We start from the raw sequence: 13,409 nt of genomic DNA, 5'->3' as shown, positions 1-13,409 counted from the left end.
CATAGGTACCTTCTTTGTGTTTTGTCAAAACTGCAGTGAAAGTGTTCTTAAAATGAACAACATGGACTGGGTCATCATCTGAGATTGCCATAACACGAAATATATGGCAGAATGCAGGTAAAACAGAACAGGAGACATACAATTCTCCCCCAAGGAGTTCAGTCACAAATTCAGTTAATGCATTATTTTTTTAACGAGCATCATCAGCATGGAAGCATGTCCTCTGGAATGGTGACCAAAGCATGAAGGGGTATACGAATGTTTAATATACCTGGCATGTAAATACATAGCAATGCTGGGGTGCCATGCGAACACCTGTTCTCATTTTCTGGTGACATAAATAAGAAGCGGGCAGCATTATCTCCCATAAATGTAAACAAACTTGTTTTTCTTAGTGATTGGCTGAACAAGAAGTCGGACTGAGTGGACTTGAGTAGGCTCTGAAGTTTTACATTTTGTTTTTGAGTGCAGTTATGTAACAAAAAATCTACAGTTGTAAGTTGCACTTTCCTGATAAAAAGATTGCACTACAGTACTTGTATGAGATGAATTGAAAAATATTATTTCTTTTGTTTATAATTTTTACAGTGCAAATATTTGTAATACAAATAATATAAAGTGAGCACTATACACTTTGTATTCTGTGTTGAAATCAAATATTTGAAAATGTAGAAAAACATCCAAAATATTTAATAAATTTCAATTGGTATTCTATTATTTAACAGTGCGATTAAAACTGCGATTAATCGCAATTAATTTTTTTAATCGCGATTACTTTTTTTTAGTTAATTGCGTGAGTTAACTGCGATTAATTGACAGCCCTAGTTTCTGGTTGTATTTGTAAGTAAGTGCACATTGCTTAGTGTCCTGGACAGATGGATTTATAAGTCTGAGAAATAAAACAAATGTGTTCTTACTCTATGATGATATTTATTTCTGAGTATGTATTTGTAAGACAGACAACTTCTACATCTGTAAAATCATTTTTTCTTCCCCTCCCCTCATTTTTTTCCAGACATCGACAAACGTTAGAGAAATTATTTGATCTGAATCTTGTCATGAAGGTATATGGATAAATCTTTTCTTTTTTGATTTCATGGTTTGGTTTCCAAATACTGATGTTGTTCCTGATTTGAATTCTCTACTTCAGGCTAAAACCATTAGGGAGTTTGATAAGCAATTCACCTCAGTCATGTTTGGCTACCGTACACTTGATGATTACTATGTAGATGCTAGTCCATGTCGCAAGCTGAAGTCAATAGGAATTCCAGTGTTATGTCTAAATTCTCTGGATGATGTTTTTTCACCAGGTCATGGTAAGTTGAGGCTTTTTTATGTTTTTCTCTATACCTGTATGTATGTATGTATGCAATCAGTAAGATTGAAAACTGCATAGATCTAAGAACAGGCTATATTTGAATGAGATGTATTTAAGTACTACTGTACATCAATACTGATATTTTTAGTTCCCATTTTCCACTCTGATAAACTTTGAAGTTATTGGAGAGGCCTAACTAATACAAGGTGAAAAATCCTTAGTTCTTCTGTTGATCAGCATTCTTGTAAGCCAGCTCCTATAAAACACGTCATATTGTGATTTGCTCATGTTTCAGGGTACTTGAACTCCTCCATAGCAATCCCTGGCAATGACCTCTGTGACATAAAAGTCCAATGCCTAATGCAAAAATCATTTGGTTCCCTTTGATGATTAAAGATAGGAAGGAAGTTCAGAATCCTTCAATCTCAGATGGTACCTGGGCCAAAGTGCTGACATGGCTTTGTTGTTGGTCCAGAACAGCAGAAGGGACACAGATGATGTGGTCTTATACAGGAAGTCCCATATCAATATTAGTAGAAATCTGATTGAAGGATGAAGCTGCCCAACAGGCAGCAATGTCAGCTAATAACAGTTAAACTGTAAAAACACAATAGATTTTTTAAAATAGTTCATCCTGATCACCAGATAGAGCAATCAGGCTTTTACTGTTGACCCTCTTAAGTCAGTTAACAACATGGTTAAAGATTTCTTTGGTCCTGTGGTCTGCATGATGGCTATATTTTCCGCGGAGTGATATGACAGTGAATAAAAGTAAAGTTGTAAAAGAGAAACTAGCCAGGGCTAAGAGCTAATTAATGACATAATCTTCTGCAGTGGACCGCTGACATCTGGAAGTACAAAATGTTGATTTGATGCAGGGAAACTTGCTGTTGCCATTGTAAATTGATCTGGATCTTCATCAGAAAATCTAGGACACCACGGAGAGCATGCAAATAGATTAGAGTACTGAACCGAAGTTTAAAGAAACTGAAGGGAGATTATATGTGTGTCATGAATATGTTAAAAGTTACACAAATTTAATGTTAAGTAGGATGCAAGTTGTTTCAAATCAGCTATGGCTGCTTCAGTACAGGTACACTCAGGAAGGAGAGACCTCTTTTGACCCTCTTAGAACTCCTGTACTGGTAGTGTAAAGAAGTGGAGACCAGGCAGCTACCACTTTTGGCAAGCAAAACACCACTCTTGATTGGGAGTATCTGGGTGTGACCATAGACCTGAAACCCATGCACTGCCTATTGATTGTGGGGCTGTGTGGTTTGAAGCATAGGCTACATTTGTTATATGGGTATTGGGGGAACCACCACTGAGATCATTTTTTCCCCGTGCCCCTGGTGTAGTATGATCCATTTATTACTTCTCCTGGTTCCTGCCAGCATAATGTTTCCAAAGGCCTCTAGTGAGGGCTATACCACCTCCTTCCTCCTCCCACTTCAGTTAAAGACGAGGTCTCAGGCTCAAGAGTCATCTTGGAACTGAACCCAGGACCCCCAGAATTAAAACACAAAACTACAGTTGTAGCAGGTTCATATCCTCTATGAATCTGGCACGAAGAGGGACACAATGCACACTGAACTGTGGGCTGCACAAGGATTGGTTTTTTTACACATCATGCAGTCTTGCACCCATTGTTGGTGCTAAACAAACAATAATAAAGACTTAAACATATCCTGGTGTGGGGGTATTGTATAGAACCAAAAGATACTGTAGAACATTAAAATTTTTTGTACTGATTCTGTTTCCCCTTAAAATCTGATTTTAACCTGCATTTCTCCATTAAGTAAAGTTCTTGGATGTTCAGGCATTTGTTTGGTCCTTGCTCCTCCTACTGTCAAAGGTTGGTAATGTTTCATACAGCATAGAAAATAGAGAAATATTATTAAAAACCACTGGCGAGGAATCTGTTCAGCCACTCATTTTGATGAATTTAGTATCTTAGCTGTAACTTACTTGACTACTACAAAGTGATGATGTATTGCAGTGGTCTCCAAAGTGGGGTGCGCACAAGAGGATCCTTGGGGGGGCGTGGCAGGAGGAGTGCTTTTTTTTTTTTTTGCTTCAAAAAAGTTTGGAGACCACTGATGTATTGGATAGCAGAAGTTTTTCAAGGCAGAGATAAAAAAACTATTTACCCCTTTTCCCTCTCTGAGGCTTAATCCCCTACCAGACTGTGGGGACCCGTGCTGAGCTGGGAACGACTCTGATCAGGAGGACTCCAGGCTTTCACTGATTTCAGGAATTGGCTACTTTTGCATGCCTCCTCACACTTCTTCCAGTAAATCTGTGGTTTCCTCTTAACCTTTCATGTATGCTTCAGCTCCCCATTAGTAGCAGAAAATTAGAACTCCACAGTTCCAGACAGGATCAAACTTAGAATGCTGCCACTCGGAAACACAACCTCAGCCTAGCAGAGAGCATTCTCTAAGAAGAGCTACTCCAGGATTGCTCTTGTATCCAGACAACTCCCTGTATGAAGCTGGCTACACCTGTCTGCTAGATGAGGTGCAAATCCACCAGACATGAGTCTGTGTCACTTAACATTCTAATTACAATTTAGAAGGTTTCATCCCCATTTTCAGTTGTTCAAGGCTGATTGACCATAAGAAATGCAGACACTGCATCTGTTTCCTTTAATTGCACAGCCATTTGCTCTTACATCATCTGTAAATGCAGTTTTTGATATCTTTTGCACTTATAAACATAATGGTGGAAGACATCATGGACTTGATCCATAATCAGAAAAATGTACACAGGGATCTTGACCCAACATGAAGAAACTGTATCTCTTATTTCCAGGCATGCCTCAGTGATGGCAGTTTCAGTTTAAAGTACCTAGTGCAGGCATGGCTGATACAGCTGTATGAAATTACAATAATACATACAAATCTTGACTGTTCTCTGAGTATATAACTAATAAAAGCAAGTGTCATTTGCATCAAGTATTTTTAACCCCAAGCCATTTTTCTCACCCAGAGTAATCCAGACAATCCATTGTATGAGGAAAGGCATGATATAGCCAATTTCAGCTTTTATTTTGAATTGCCCAAAAAATCTTCATCTGTCCAAAAACAAAACAAAATAAAACAGACTAGTAGTGCCAGTCATCATAGTGTCATGTTTGACTCTCTAGTTGAATTATCATTTTCTTTGATCGCTGCCTTTCGGTGGCATATTATGCAGTGTGACTTAAATTTCCTCATTCTAATGGTCTGCCAGGTGCTGGTAGAGAGAGTGCTATCCCACATCTGAGACTTTGACCTTGCAGTTTAGTGCCCTGTCAGCATGTCCTTACAATTCCACTCCATTAATATCTGTGCCCTTTTCAAACCACAGTGTAAATTTTACTAAACTATCTTTCTCTCTTCACTCTGGTATTTTTGGGTTTAAACTTACAACACGACATCATTGTTAAGTTTCACTCTGCATCCCTTTTTGCAGACAATTCAATGGAATAAACCAGTCAGGAGAGACCAAAGAAAAAAAGAGAGGTTAAAAAGATTAGGGAGGGGGTAAGAGTCAGAAAATGGGAGTAAGGGATTCATGGATAGACAATAGAGAAATGAGTCAAAAGAAGGGGATGGAAAACATGAGAGTAGACAATTAGCAAAATTCATGCTGCTCTGTGCTTTGGGGTGTGTGGTTTGTTTTGTTTATTTAATTTGTCAGAGATGGCAGACATAAAGAATAGAATAGCTTTCGAACAAAGGTAGCACTGTGATGCTCCCCAGTGGTACTCAGGGTTGTGAGGCACCTCACCACAACTGTCCTTAGTGTGAAGCTATCTTGCCTGATGCCTGCTGTAGCTCAGCCCCTTGAAACCAACAGCCTCGGGCAACAGACAAGCATTGACTTCCAGGTCTCCACAGACCTCACCCTCTCTTGTGCAGGCTAGTGACAGAGGGACACCATCTCCCACGTCCCTCCCTCTGCCAGCGTCCCACTCTGTAGTATCCATCCCCTGTCATTGGACACTCCCAGAAATACATTGTCTCTGGTTGACTGACACAACTCAGGATAAGGTCCCTTACAAAAACACAGCACTGGAATCTACTTGTAGTGAAACAAATATGTTTATTTACAAAGACTAAGATGTAAGACATAGTGAGCAAGGACAACAAGTTACATGTAAAACAAAAGGGATACATGTTTCTTAGAGTCCAAAGTTAACTCTAACCGGCTAAAATCCTTGTCTAAAGCAGGTTTCAAAGTAGCAGCCGTGTTAGTCTGTATCTGCAAAAAGAACGGGAGTACTTGTGGCACCTTAGAGACTAAGGGTATGTCTATACTATGGGATTAATCCGAATTTATATAATTCGAATTTTGGAAACAGATTGTATAAAGTCGAATGTATACAGCCACACTAAGCACATTAATTCGGCGGTGTGCGTCCATGTACCGGGGCTAGCGTCGATTTCCGGAGCGTTGTACTGTGGGTAGTTATCCCATAGCTATCCCATAGTTCCCGCAGTCTCCCCCGCCCATTGGAATTCTAGGTTGAGATCCCAGTGCCTGATGGGGCAAAAAACATTGTCGCAGGTGGTTCTGGGTACAGCCTCACCCCTCCCTCCATGAAAGCAACGGCAGACAACCATTTCACGCCTTTTTTCCTGAGTGAAAACTGCAGACTCCATACCACGGCAAGCATGGAGCCCGTTCAGCTCAAGACAGCAGTCATGAACATTGTAAACACCTCACGCGTTCTCGTGCAGTTTATGCTGAGCCAGGACCAGAAAAACGAGGCGAGGAGGAGGCGGCAACAGCAGCACAGCGACAAGCGTGATGAGGACACGGACATGGACACAGAATTCTCTCAAACCATGGGCCCCGGTGCTTTGGAGATCATGTTGTTAATGGGGCAGGTTCTATCCATGGAACGCCAATTCTGGGCCCGGGAAACAAGCACAGACTGGTGGGACCACATAGTGTTGCAGGTGTGGGACGATTTGCAGTGGCTGCGAAACTTTCGCATGCGTAAGGGCACTTTCATGGAACTTTGTGACTTGCTGTCCCCTGCCCTGAAGCGCCAGAATACCAAGATGAGAGCAGCCCTCACAGTTGAGAAGCGAGTGGCGATAGCCCTGTGGAAGCTTGCAACGCCAGACAGCTACCGGTCAGTTGGGAATGAATTTGGAGTGGGCAAATCTACTGTGGGGGCTGCTGTGATGCAAGTAGCCAAAGCAATCACTGAGGTGCTGCTATGAAAGGTAGTGACTCTGGGAAATGTGCAGGTCATAGTGGATGGCTTTGCTGCAATGGGATTCCCTAACTGTGATGGGGCGATAGATGGAACCCATATCCCTATCTTGGCACCGGAGCACCAGGGTACCCAGTACATAAACCGCAAGGGGTACTTTTCAATGGTGCTGCAAGCACTTGTGGATCACAAGGGACGTTTCACCAACATCAACGTGGGCTGGCCGGGAAGGGTTCATGACGCTCGCGTCTTCAGGAACACTAATCTGTTTAAATGGCTGCAGCAAGGGACTTACTTCCCGGACCAGAAAACAACAGTTGGGGATGTTGAAATGCCAATAGTTATTCTTGGGGACCCAGCCTACACCTTAATGCCATGGCTCATGAAGCCATACACAGGCAGCCTGGACAGGAGTCAGGAGCTGTTCAACTACGGGCTGAGCAAGTGCAGAATGGTGGTAGAATGTGCATTTGGCCATTTAAAAGGTTGCTGGCGATCGTTACTGACTCGCTCAGACCTCAGCCAAACCAATATCCCCATGAGGCAAATCGCCTGGCTGCTGATTACGTGCAGCCAGACACCAGGGTGATTAGAAGAGCACACCAGGAAGCGCTGCGCATCAGAGAAGCTTTGAAAACCAGTTTCATGACTGGCCAGGCTACAGGGTGAAATTTCTGTTTGTTTCTCCTTCATGAAAACCCGCCCCCTTTATTGACTCATTCTCTGTAAGGAACCCACCCTCCCCCTTCCCCCAGCTTGCTTTCAAAGGAAATAAAGTCACTATCATTTAAAAATCATTTATTCTTTATTAATTGATTATAAAAAGAGGGAGAGAACCCTGGTGGGGTTTGGGAGGAGGATTGGCGGGAAGGAAAAGGCCACTAAAAAAAGGTTAAAAAAATGACAGCCTTTTGCTTGGGCTTTCCACTAGGGTGGAATGGGAGGGTGTACGGAGCCTCTCTCCCTGCGTTCTTACACGTCTGGGTGAGGAGGCTATGGAACATGGTGGGGCGGGGGACGGGGGTTATACAGGGGCTGTAGCGGCACTCTGTGCTCCTGCTGCCGTTCCTGAAGCTCCACCAGATGCCGGAGCATGTCTGTTTGCTCACGCAGCAGCCCCAGCCTTGCATCCTGCCTCCTCTGATCTTCCTGCCGCCACCTCTCATCTCGAGCGTCTCTCCTCTCCTCTCCTCACATTCACTGGCTTCTTTCCTATACTTTGAAACCATGTCCTTCCACTCATTCAGATGAGCTCTTTCACTGCGGGTGGATTCCATGATTTCTGCGAACATCTTGTCTCATGTCTTCTTTTTCTGACGCCTTATCTGAGATAGCCTTCAGGACGAAGGAGGGAGGCTTGAAAAATTTGCAGCTGCTGGAGGGAGGGGAAAAAAGGAGAGAATTTTTTAAAAAGATACATTTTGCAGAACAATGCTTATACTCTTTCACGGTGACCAACACTATTCACATTACATAGCACATGTGATTTCAGTACAAGGTCGCATTTTGCCTCTTTAATATTGAGTGCCTGTGGCTTTGCTGCTAGAGATCACAGACGCAGGTCCGGGCAACAGAATTCGGCTTGCATGCGGCCATGGTAAGCCATTGTCTTTCGGCTTCTGCGCCCTCCTTTCCCACATACCAAGCAAAGCCCATTGAGTGCTGCGGTTTTCCTGTTAACCTTCAGCAGCAGAAAACAAACTAACGCCCCCCCATCCAATTCTCTGGATGATCGCTTTATCCCTCCCCCCACCGCGTGGCTGGTATCAGGGAAGATCCCTGCAGGAACCAAACTAACACCCCCCACCCCGCCATGAATTCTCTGTGATGATCACTTTACCCCTCCTCCCACCGCGTGGCTGGTATCAGGGAAGATACCTGCTAGCCAAACGCGAAAAGCTCTGGGCCAATTCTCCCCCCCCCACCCCCCCCGCGCTTGGCTAACTGCAGGGAAGGGATTTCTTTTCAGCCACAGGCAAACAGCCCAGTAGGAATGGCCACCTCTGTCCCCTTAATTAAATTCCTGTATTTCAACCAGGTTACCATGAGCGATATCACTCTCCTGAGGATTACACAGCGAGATAAAGAACGGCTGTTGCTTGAATGCCAGCAAACACCGGGACCATACGCTGCCAGGCTTTGTCATGCAATGATACCAGATTACTTGCTGCAAGCATGGCGTGGTCAAGTGTCCTACCATGGAGGATGGAATAAGGCTGCACTGCCCAGAAACCTTGTGGCAAGGCTTTTGGAGTACCTCCAGGAGAGCTTCATGGAGATGTCCCTAGAAGATTTCCACTCCATCCCCAGACACGTTAACAGACTTTTCCAGTAGCTGTACTGGCCGCGAATGCATCCCAAGTCCTCAGGGCACAGTAATCATTAAAAAACGCTTGCTTTTAAAACAAGTTTTATATTTTAAAAGGTAAACTCACCTGAGGTCCCTTCCATGGGGTCATGGTCTTGGATACTGGCTTGGGAGGGTACTTCAGTCAGGCTGAGAAAAAGATCCTGGCTGTTGGAGAGAATGGAGTGCTGGGTGCTCTCTGCAAGCTTGTCGTCCTCCTCCTCCTCCCCTTCCTCGTCCGCAGAATCCTCAGGTGTAGCTGATGAGATTATCCCCGCCTCGGAATCCACGGTCAGAGGTGGGGTAGTGGTGGCGGCCCCCCCTAGAACTGCATGCAGCTCGGCGTAGAAGCGGCATGTCCGTGGCTCTGACCCGGAGCGACCGTTTGCCTCCTTTGTTTTTTGATAGGCTTGTCTGAGCTCCTTGACTTTCACGCGGCACTGATCCAAGTCCCTATTGTGGCCTCTCTCCATCATGCCCTTGGAGATTTTTTCAAAAGTTTTGGCATTTCATCTTTTCGAACGAAGTTCTGCTAGCACTGAATCCTCTCCCCATATAGCGATCAGATCCAGTACCTCCCGTACGGTCCATGCTGGTGGTCTTTTTTGATTATCGGCCTGCATGGTTACCTCTGCTGATGAGCTATCTGTGGTCACCTGTGCTCTCCACGCTGGGCAAAGAGGAAATAAAATTCAAATGTTCGCGGGGCATTTCCTGTCTACCTGGCCAGTGCATCTGAGTTCAGATTGCTGTCCAGAGCGGTCACAATGGTGCACTGTGGGATAGCTCCCGGAGGCCAATACCATCGAATTGCGGCCACACTAACTCTAATTCGAAATGACAATATTGATTTTGGCGCTACTCCGCTCGTCAGGGTGGAGTACAGAAATCGATTTTAAGAGCCCTTTATTTCGAAATAAATGGCTTCGTTGTGTGGACGGGTGCAGGGTTAATTCGATTTAATGCTGCTAAATCCAAATTAAAGTGATAGTGTAGACCAGGCCTAACAAATTTATTTCAGCATAAGCTTTCGTGGGCTACAGCTCACTTCTTCTGATGCATAGAATGGAACACAGACTGGGAATGGTTTGGTCATTACACTAATTGAATCTTTTTCCCCATGTTAAGTTCTCCTCACACCTTCTATGGGTCATCTCGATTATCACTTCAACGTTTTTTTTTCTTCTGCTGCTGATCGCTCATCTCAATTGATTGGCCTCTTACAGTTGGTATGCATACTTCCACCTTTTCATGTTCTCTGTATGTATAAATATCTTCTGTCTGTGTGTTCCATTCTATGCATCCGAAGAAGTGAGCTGTAGCCCACGAAAGCTTATGCTGAAATAAATTTGTTAGTCTCTAAGGTGCCACAAGTACTCCTGTTCTTTTTGTCTAAAGCAATTTCTCACCTAAAGCAACCTCACAGCATCACTAGTCCACATGGCCAGGATCCAATTTTCATGAATGTGAAAAGCGATGTCTTTTTTGCTCCCTCAGTGAAGGATCGGAAAGGGGGCCTTTTTCCTTCCCCATGTAGTCCAGTAAATCTTTGACATGTCCCTTTTGAAGTGCATCCCCAGATAAGACTCTTCTCCCCATTGCTTGTTCTCCAGTGTGCTCCGCACCCAATTGGTTTCACATCCCCCAATCAACCTATTTTTCCTGTTAGCTCTACATGCAAATGGGGCTTCCATTGTTTTACAATGCTTAATTATATCAGAGACAGGGATAGGTGAAGAGACATGCTCTGTCTGGCAGAAGACCTGTTTGTTTATTTCTGTCAAAATATAATGCAATTTTTTTGTAGAACCTAATCACAATTTTTTGTAGTTTTATTTTTTCCATTCCTGCAAAAAAGCATATTTGAAAACTGCAGTTTTACAAGGCTTCTGCCCTTACTGCAGGGGTAGGCAACCTATGGCACGCGTGCCAAAGGCGGCATGCAAACTGATTTTCAGTGGTACTCACACTGCCCGGGTCCTGGCCACCGGTCCGGGGGGCTCTGCATTTTAATTTAATTTTAAATGAAACTTCTTAAATATTTTAAAAACCTTATTTACTTTACATACAACAATAGTTTAGTTATATATTATACACTTATAGAAAGAGGTATTACTGGCCACCGAACCCTTAAATTAGAGTGATTAAATGAAGACTCGGCACACCACTTCTGAAAGGTTGCCGACCCCTGCCTTAGTGTATATCAGGGCCTTTTGCTATGTAAAAAATCAATACATTTAACACACATTAAATCTCAGTTACTCATTTTTCAATGGCAGCTCCTTTAAATAACTAATCACTACACCCCGAGCATGAACAATTCCATTAAGCTGCAGTAACATGATGTCATGTCAGATAGTTATTCCGTATGAGAATAGTTAGACAGTTGCATTGATCTGTCATTTTGTGAATACATGTGCTTTCTATATTGTTAATCTGATTTTAATTTACCTTTATTTTTCTTTTATCAAGGGTTCTGCTATCGGTTACCCAGTGGAACAATGTACTAGCCATTCACCCCTGAATACTTTTGGCCATCTGAATTCACTGAAATCAAAAGACAAAATTATTCATTGTAATCTCTATGTATGCATATGCCCAAATCATTGCACAGTTTACAGTCTAATTTTAGACAGCTGATCTAATTCTGAGTAACTCATTTACTAGCAGTCTCCAACCTAGAGAGGGCCACTAACCTGGTGTGTGACCTTGGGGAAGTCACTCTTTTGTGCCTCTTTCCCTTCCCACTCTTTGCCCGTCTACACTGTAAGCTCTTTTGTGCAGGCACTGTCTCTTGCTAGGGCTCAGATCCTCAAAGGTATTTAGGCACCTAACTCTCACTGAGATCAAAGTACAATGGAACCCAAATCTTGGCTGGGGCCCAAATCTTGGTTGGGGCCTTTAGGTTCTACTGGAATACATATAATACATAATAATGATGATGTTAATAACCCTGTACTGATGCTGAGCATTGACGTAGCTGTATAAGCACATTGAACATCTCACTCTCTATAGCTGTTGGCCTTTCACTGTGATAAGCATTGAACTCAATTCCTAAAGTAAACAAATTTTACAAAACTATTTACAGAAATATATTAAATACAAAATGTTAAAATGACTGCAGGGTTCATACCTAATCTAACAAGAACAGGACTATTCATTGTCAATTATCTGTTGCCAAATATTGAAGCACATATGTAAAGCTATGGACCTGATTCTCCTCTCACTTACACTGTTTTTACACCATTGTAAATCTGCATTGACTTCAATGGAGTTACACTTAATTTACATCAGTGTGAGTGAGAAGAGGATCAATCAGTGCATCATCTAGAAATTTGCACAAATGATGTGAGTTAATGATTCAAAGTGAGATATCTTTTGACATCTTAAGATCCCAATCCTGCAGTGCCCTTTTCTGTATTTCTGTTGTATGATTAGGATGCATGGTATTTGCTAGAGATAAATAATGAGATGGGGGACTTACTATACTTTTCTTTTCTTTTCAGCTATACCCATAGAAACTGCCAAACAAAATCCAAATGTTGCTTTGGTTCTTACTTCTTGTGGAGGCCACATTGGTTTTCTAGAAGGAATGTGGCCAAGGAAGTGTACTTACATGGACAGAGTCTTCAAGCAGTTTGTGCAGGCTGTGTTTGAGCATGAAAACCAAATCTGCAGCATGTAGCTCTTCTGAGGCATCTTGTCCAGACCATTGTTTCAGCACAGTGGCATGATCTGACAAGAGAAGCTCAGCCTAATGCACAAATTTTAATTACTGTGTATACAGCAAACAAGCCAGCCATTGGATGAAATCCATTACTATGTGCAAAAAATACCTTTTGCCTAAAATTTTGTAGCAAGAAATAAATATTACGTTGGCACTTTTGTAGTTTTTTAATATGCCTTATCAAGAATGACCTTAAATAAAACAGCACTCTAAATATATCAAATTGCACTTAACCAAAACCATTAAGCCAACAGGTTATAATTCCTCAGGGGTTTAATTTAAGACAGTTCATTTTTAGGAGACTCAATTAAGATGACTTGTAATATAACAGTTTTAGTAACTAACTCTCAAAATTACGTTTATTATATTTTAAAGCATGTTACAAGTTGATCCATTTCTAAGGGCATTGATGAGAAAAATATTTAAATATGAAAATAGAAGGAACATAAAACAGGACTGATTCATCAAAGTAATCTTTAGGTTTAAGCATGGACTGCAGCACTATTAGACTGATAATTTCATTTGCTGTTTTACTCTTTGAAAATATTCAGATTTAGGGCTGTTTTTTATTATTAATTAATTATTAGTATTATTATTTATTTATAATGCCAATACCATATTTGTCTTATATGTTTATTTTTAACATTGTTAGCTAATTTGTAGTATTTATATATTACCAAAGGTTCTGTTGAAATATAGTACTGTAATAAACTATGTAATTTTAAACCAACACACTTTGTACTTCCTAATTTATGTAATCTTGTGCAGTGTTATTTATGTAATACATATTCCATATAAAGGTGGC

General features: G+C 42.0%; 1 protein-coding gene across 1 annotated transcript in view; it reads left to right on the top strand.

Moving 5' to 3' along the window:
* The window catches only part of ABHD3 (abhydrolase domain containing 3, phospholipase), a 32,228-nt gene extending 19,529 nt beyond the window's left edge, over positions 1–12,699 (top strand). The window contains exons 7-9 of the mRNA XM_005309483.5: positions 1,016–1,064; positions 1,151–1,316; positions 12,384–12,699. Coding sequence (XP_005309540.1) covers positions 1,016–1,064; positions 1,151–1,316; positions 12,384–12,562 — 394 coding nt within the window. The 3' untranslated portion in view covers positions 12,563–12,699. The remainder of the gene's footprint in view (positions 1–1,015; positions 1,065–1,150; positions 1,317–12,383) is intronic.
* Positions 12,700–13,409: the final 710 nt, after the last annotated feature.

The sequence above is a fragment of the Chrysemys picta genome, chromosome 2, assembly GCF_011386835.1.
Source record: "Chrysemys picta bellii isolate R12L10 chromosome 2, ASM1138683v2, whole genome shotgun sequence".
Classification (NCBI taxonomy): domain Eukaryota; kingdom Metazoa; phylum Chordata; order Testudines; family Emydidae; genus Chrysemys; species Chrysemys picta.
Note: the sequence above shows the minus strand (reverse complement) of the source record. Positions and strands in the feature narration are given on the sequence as shown.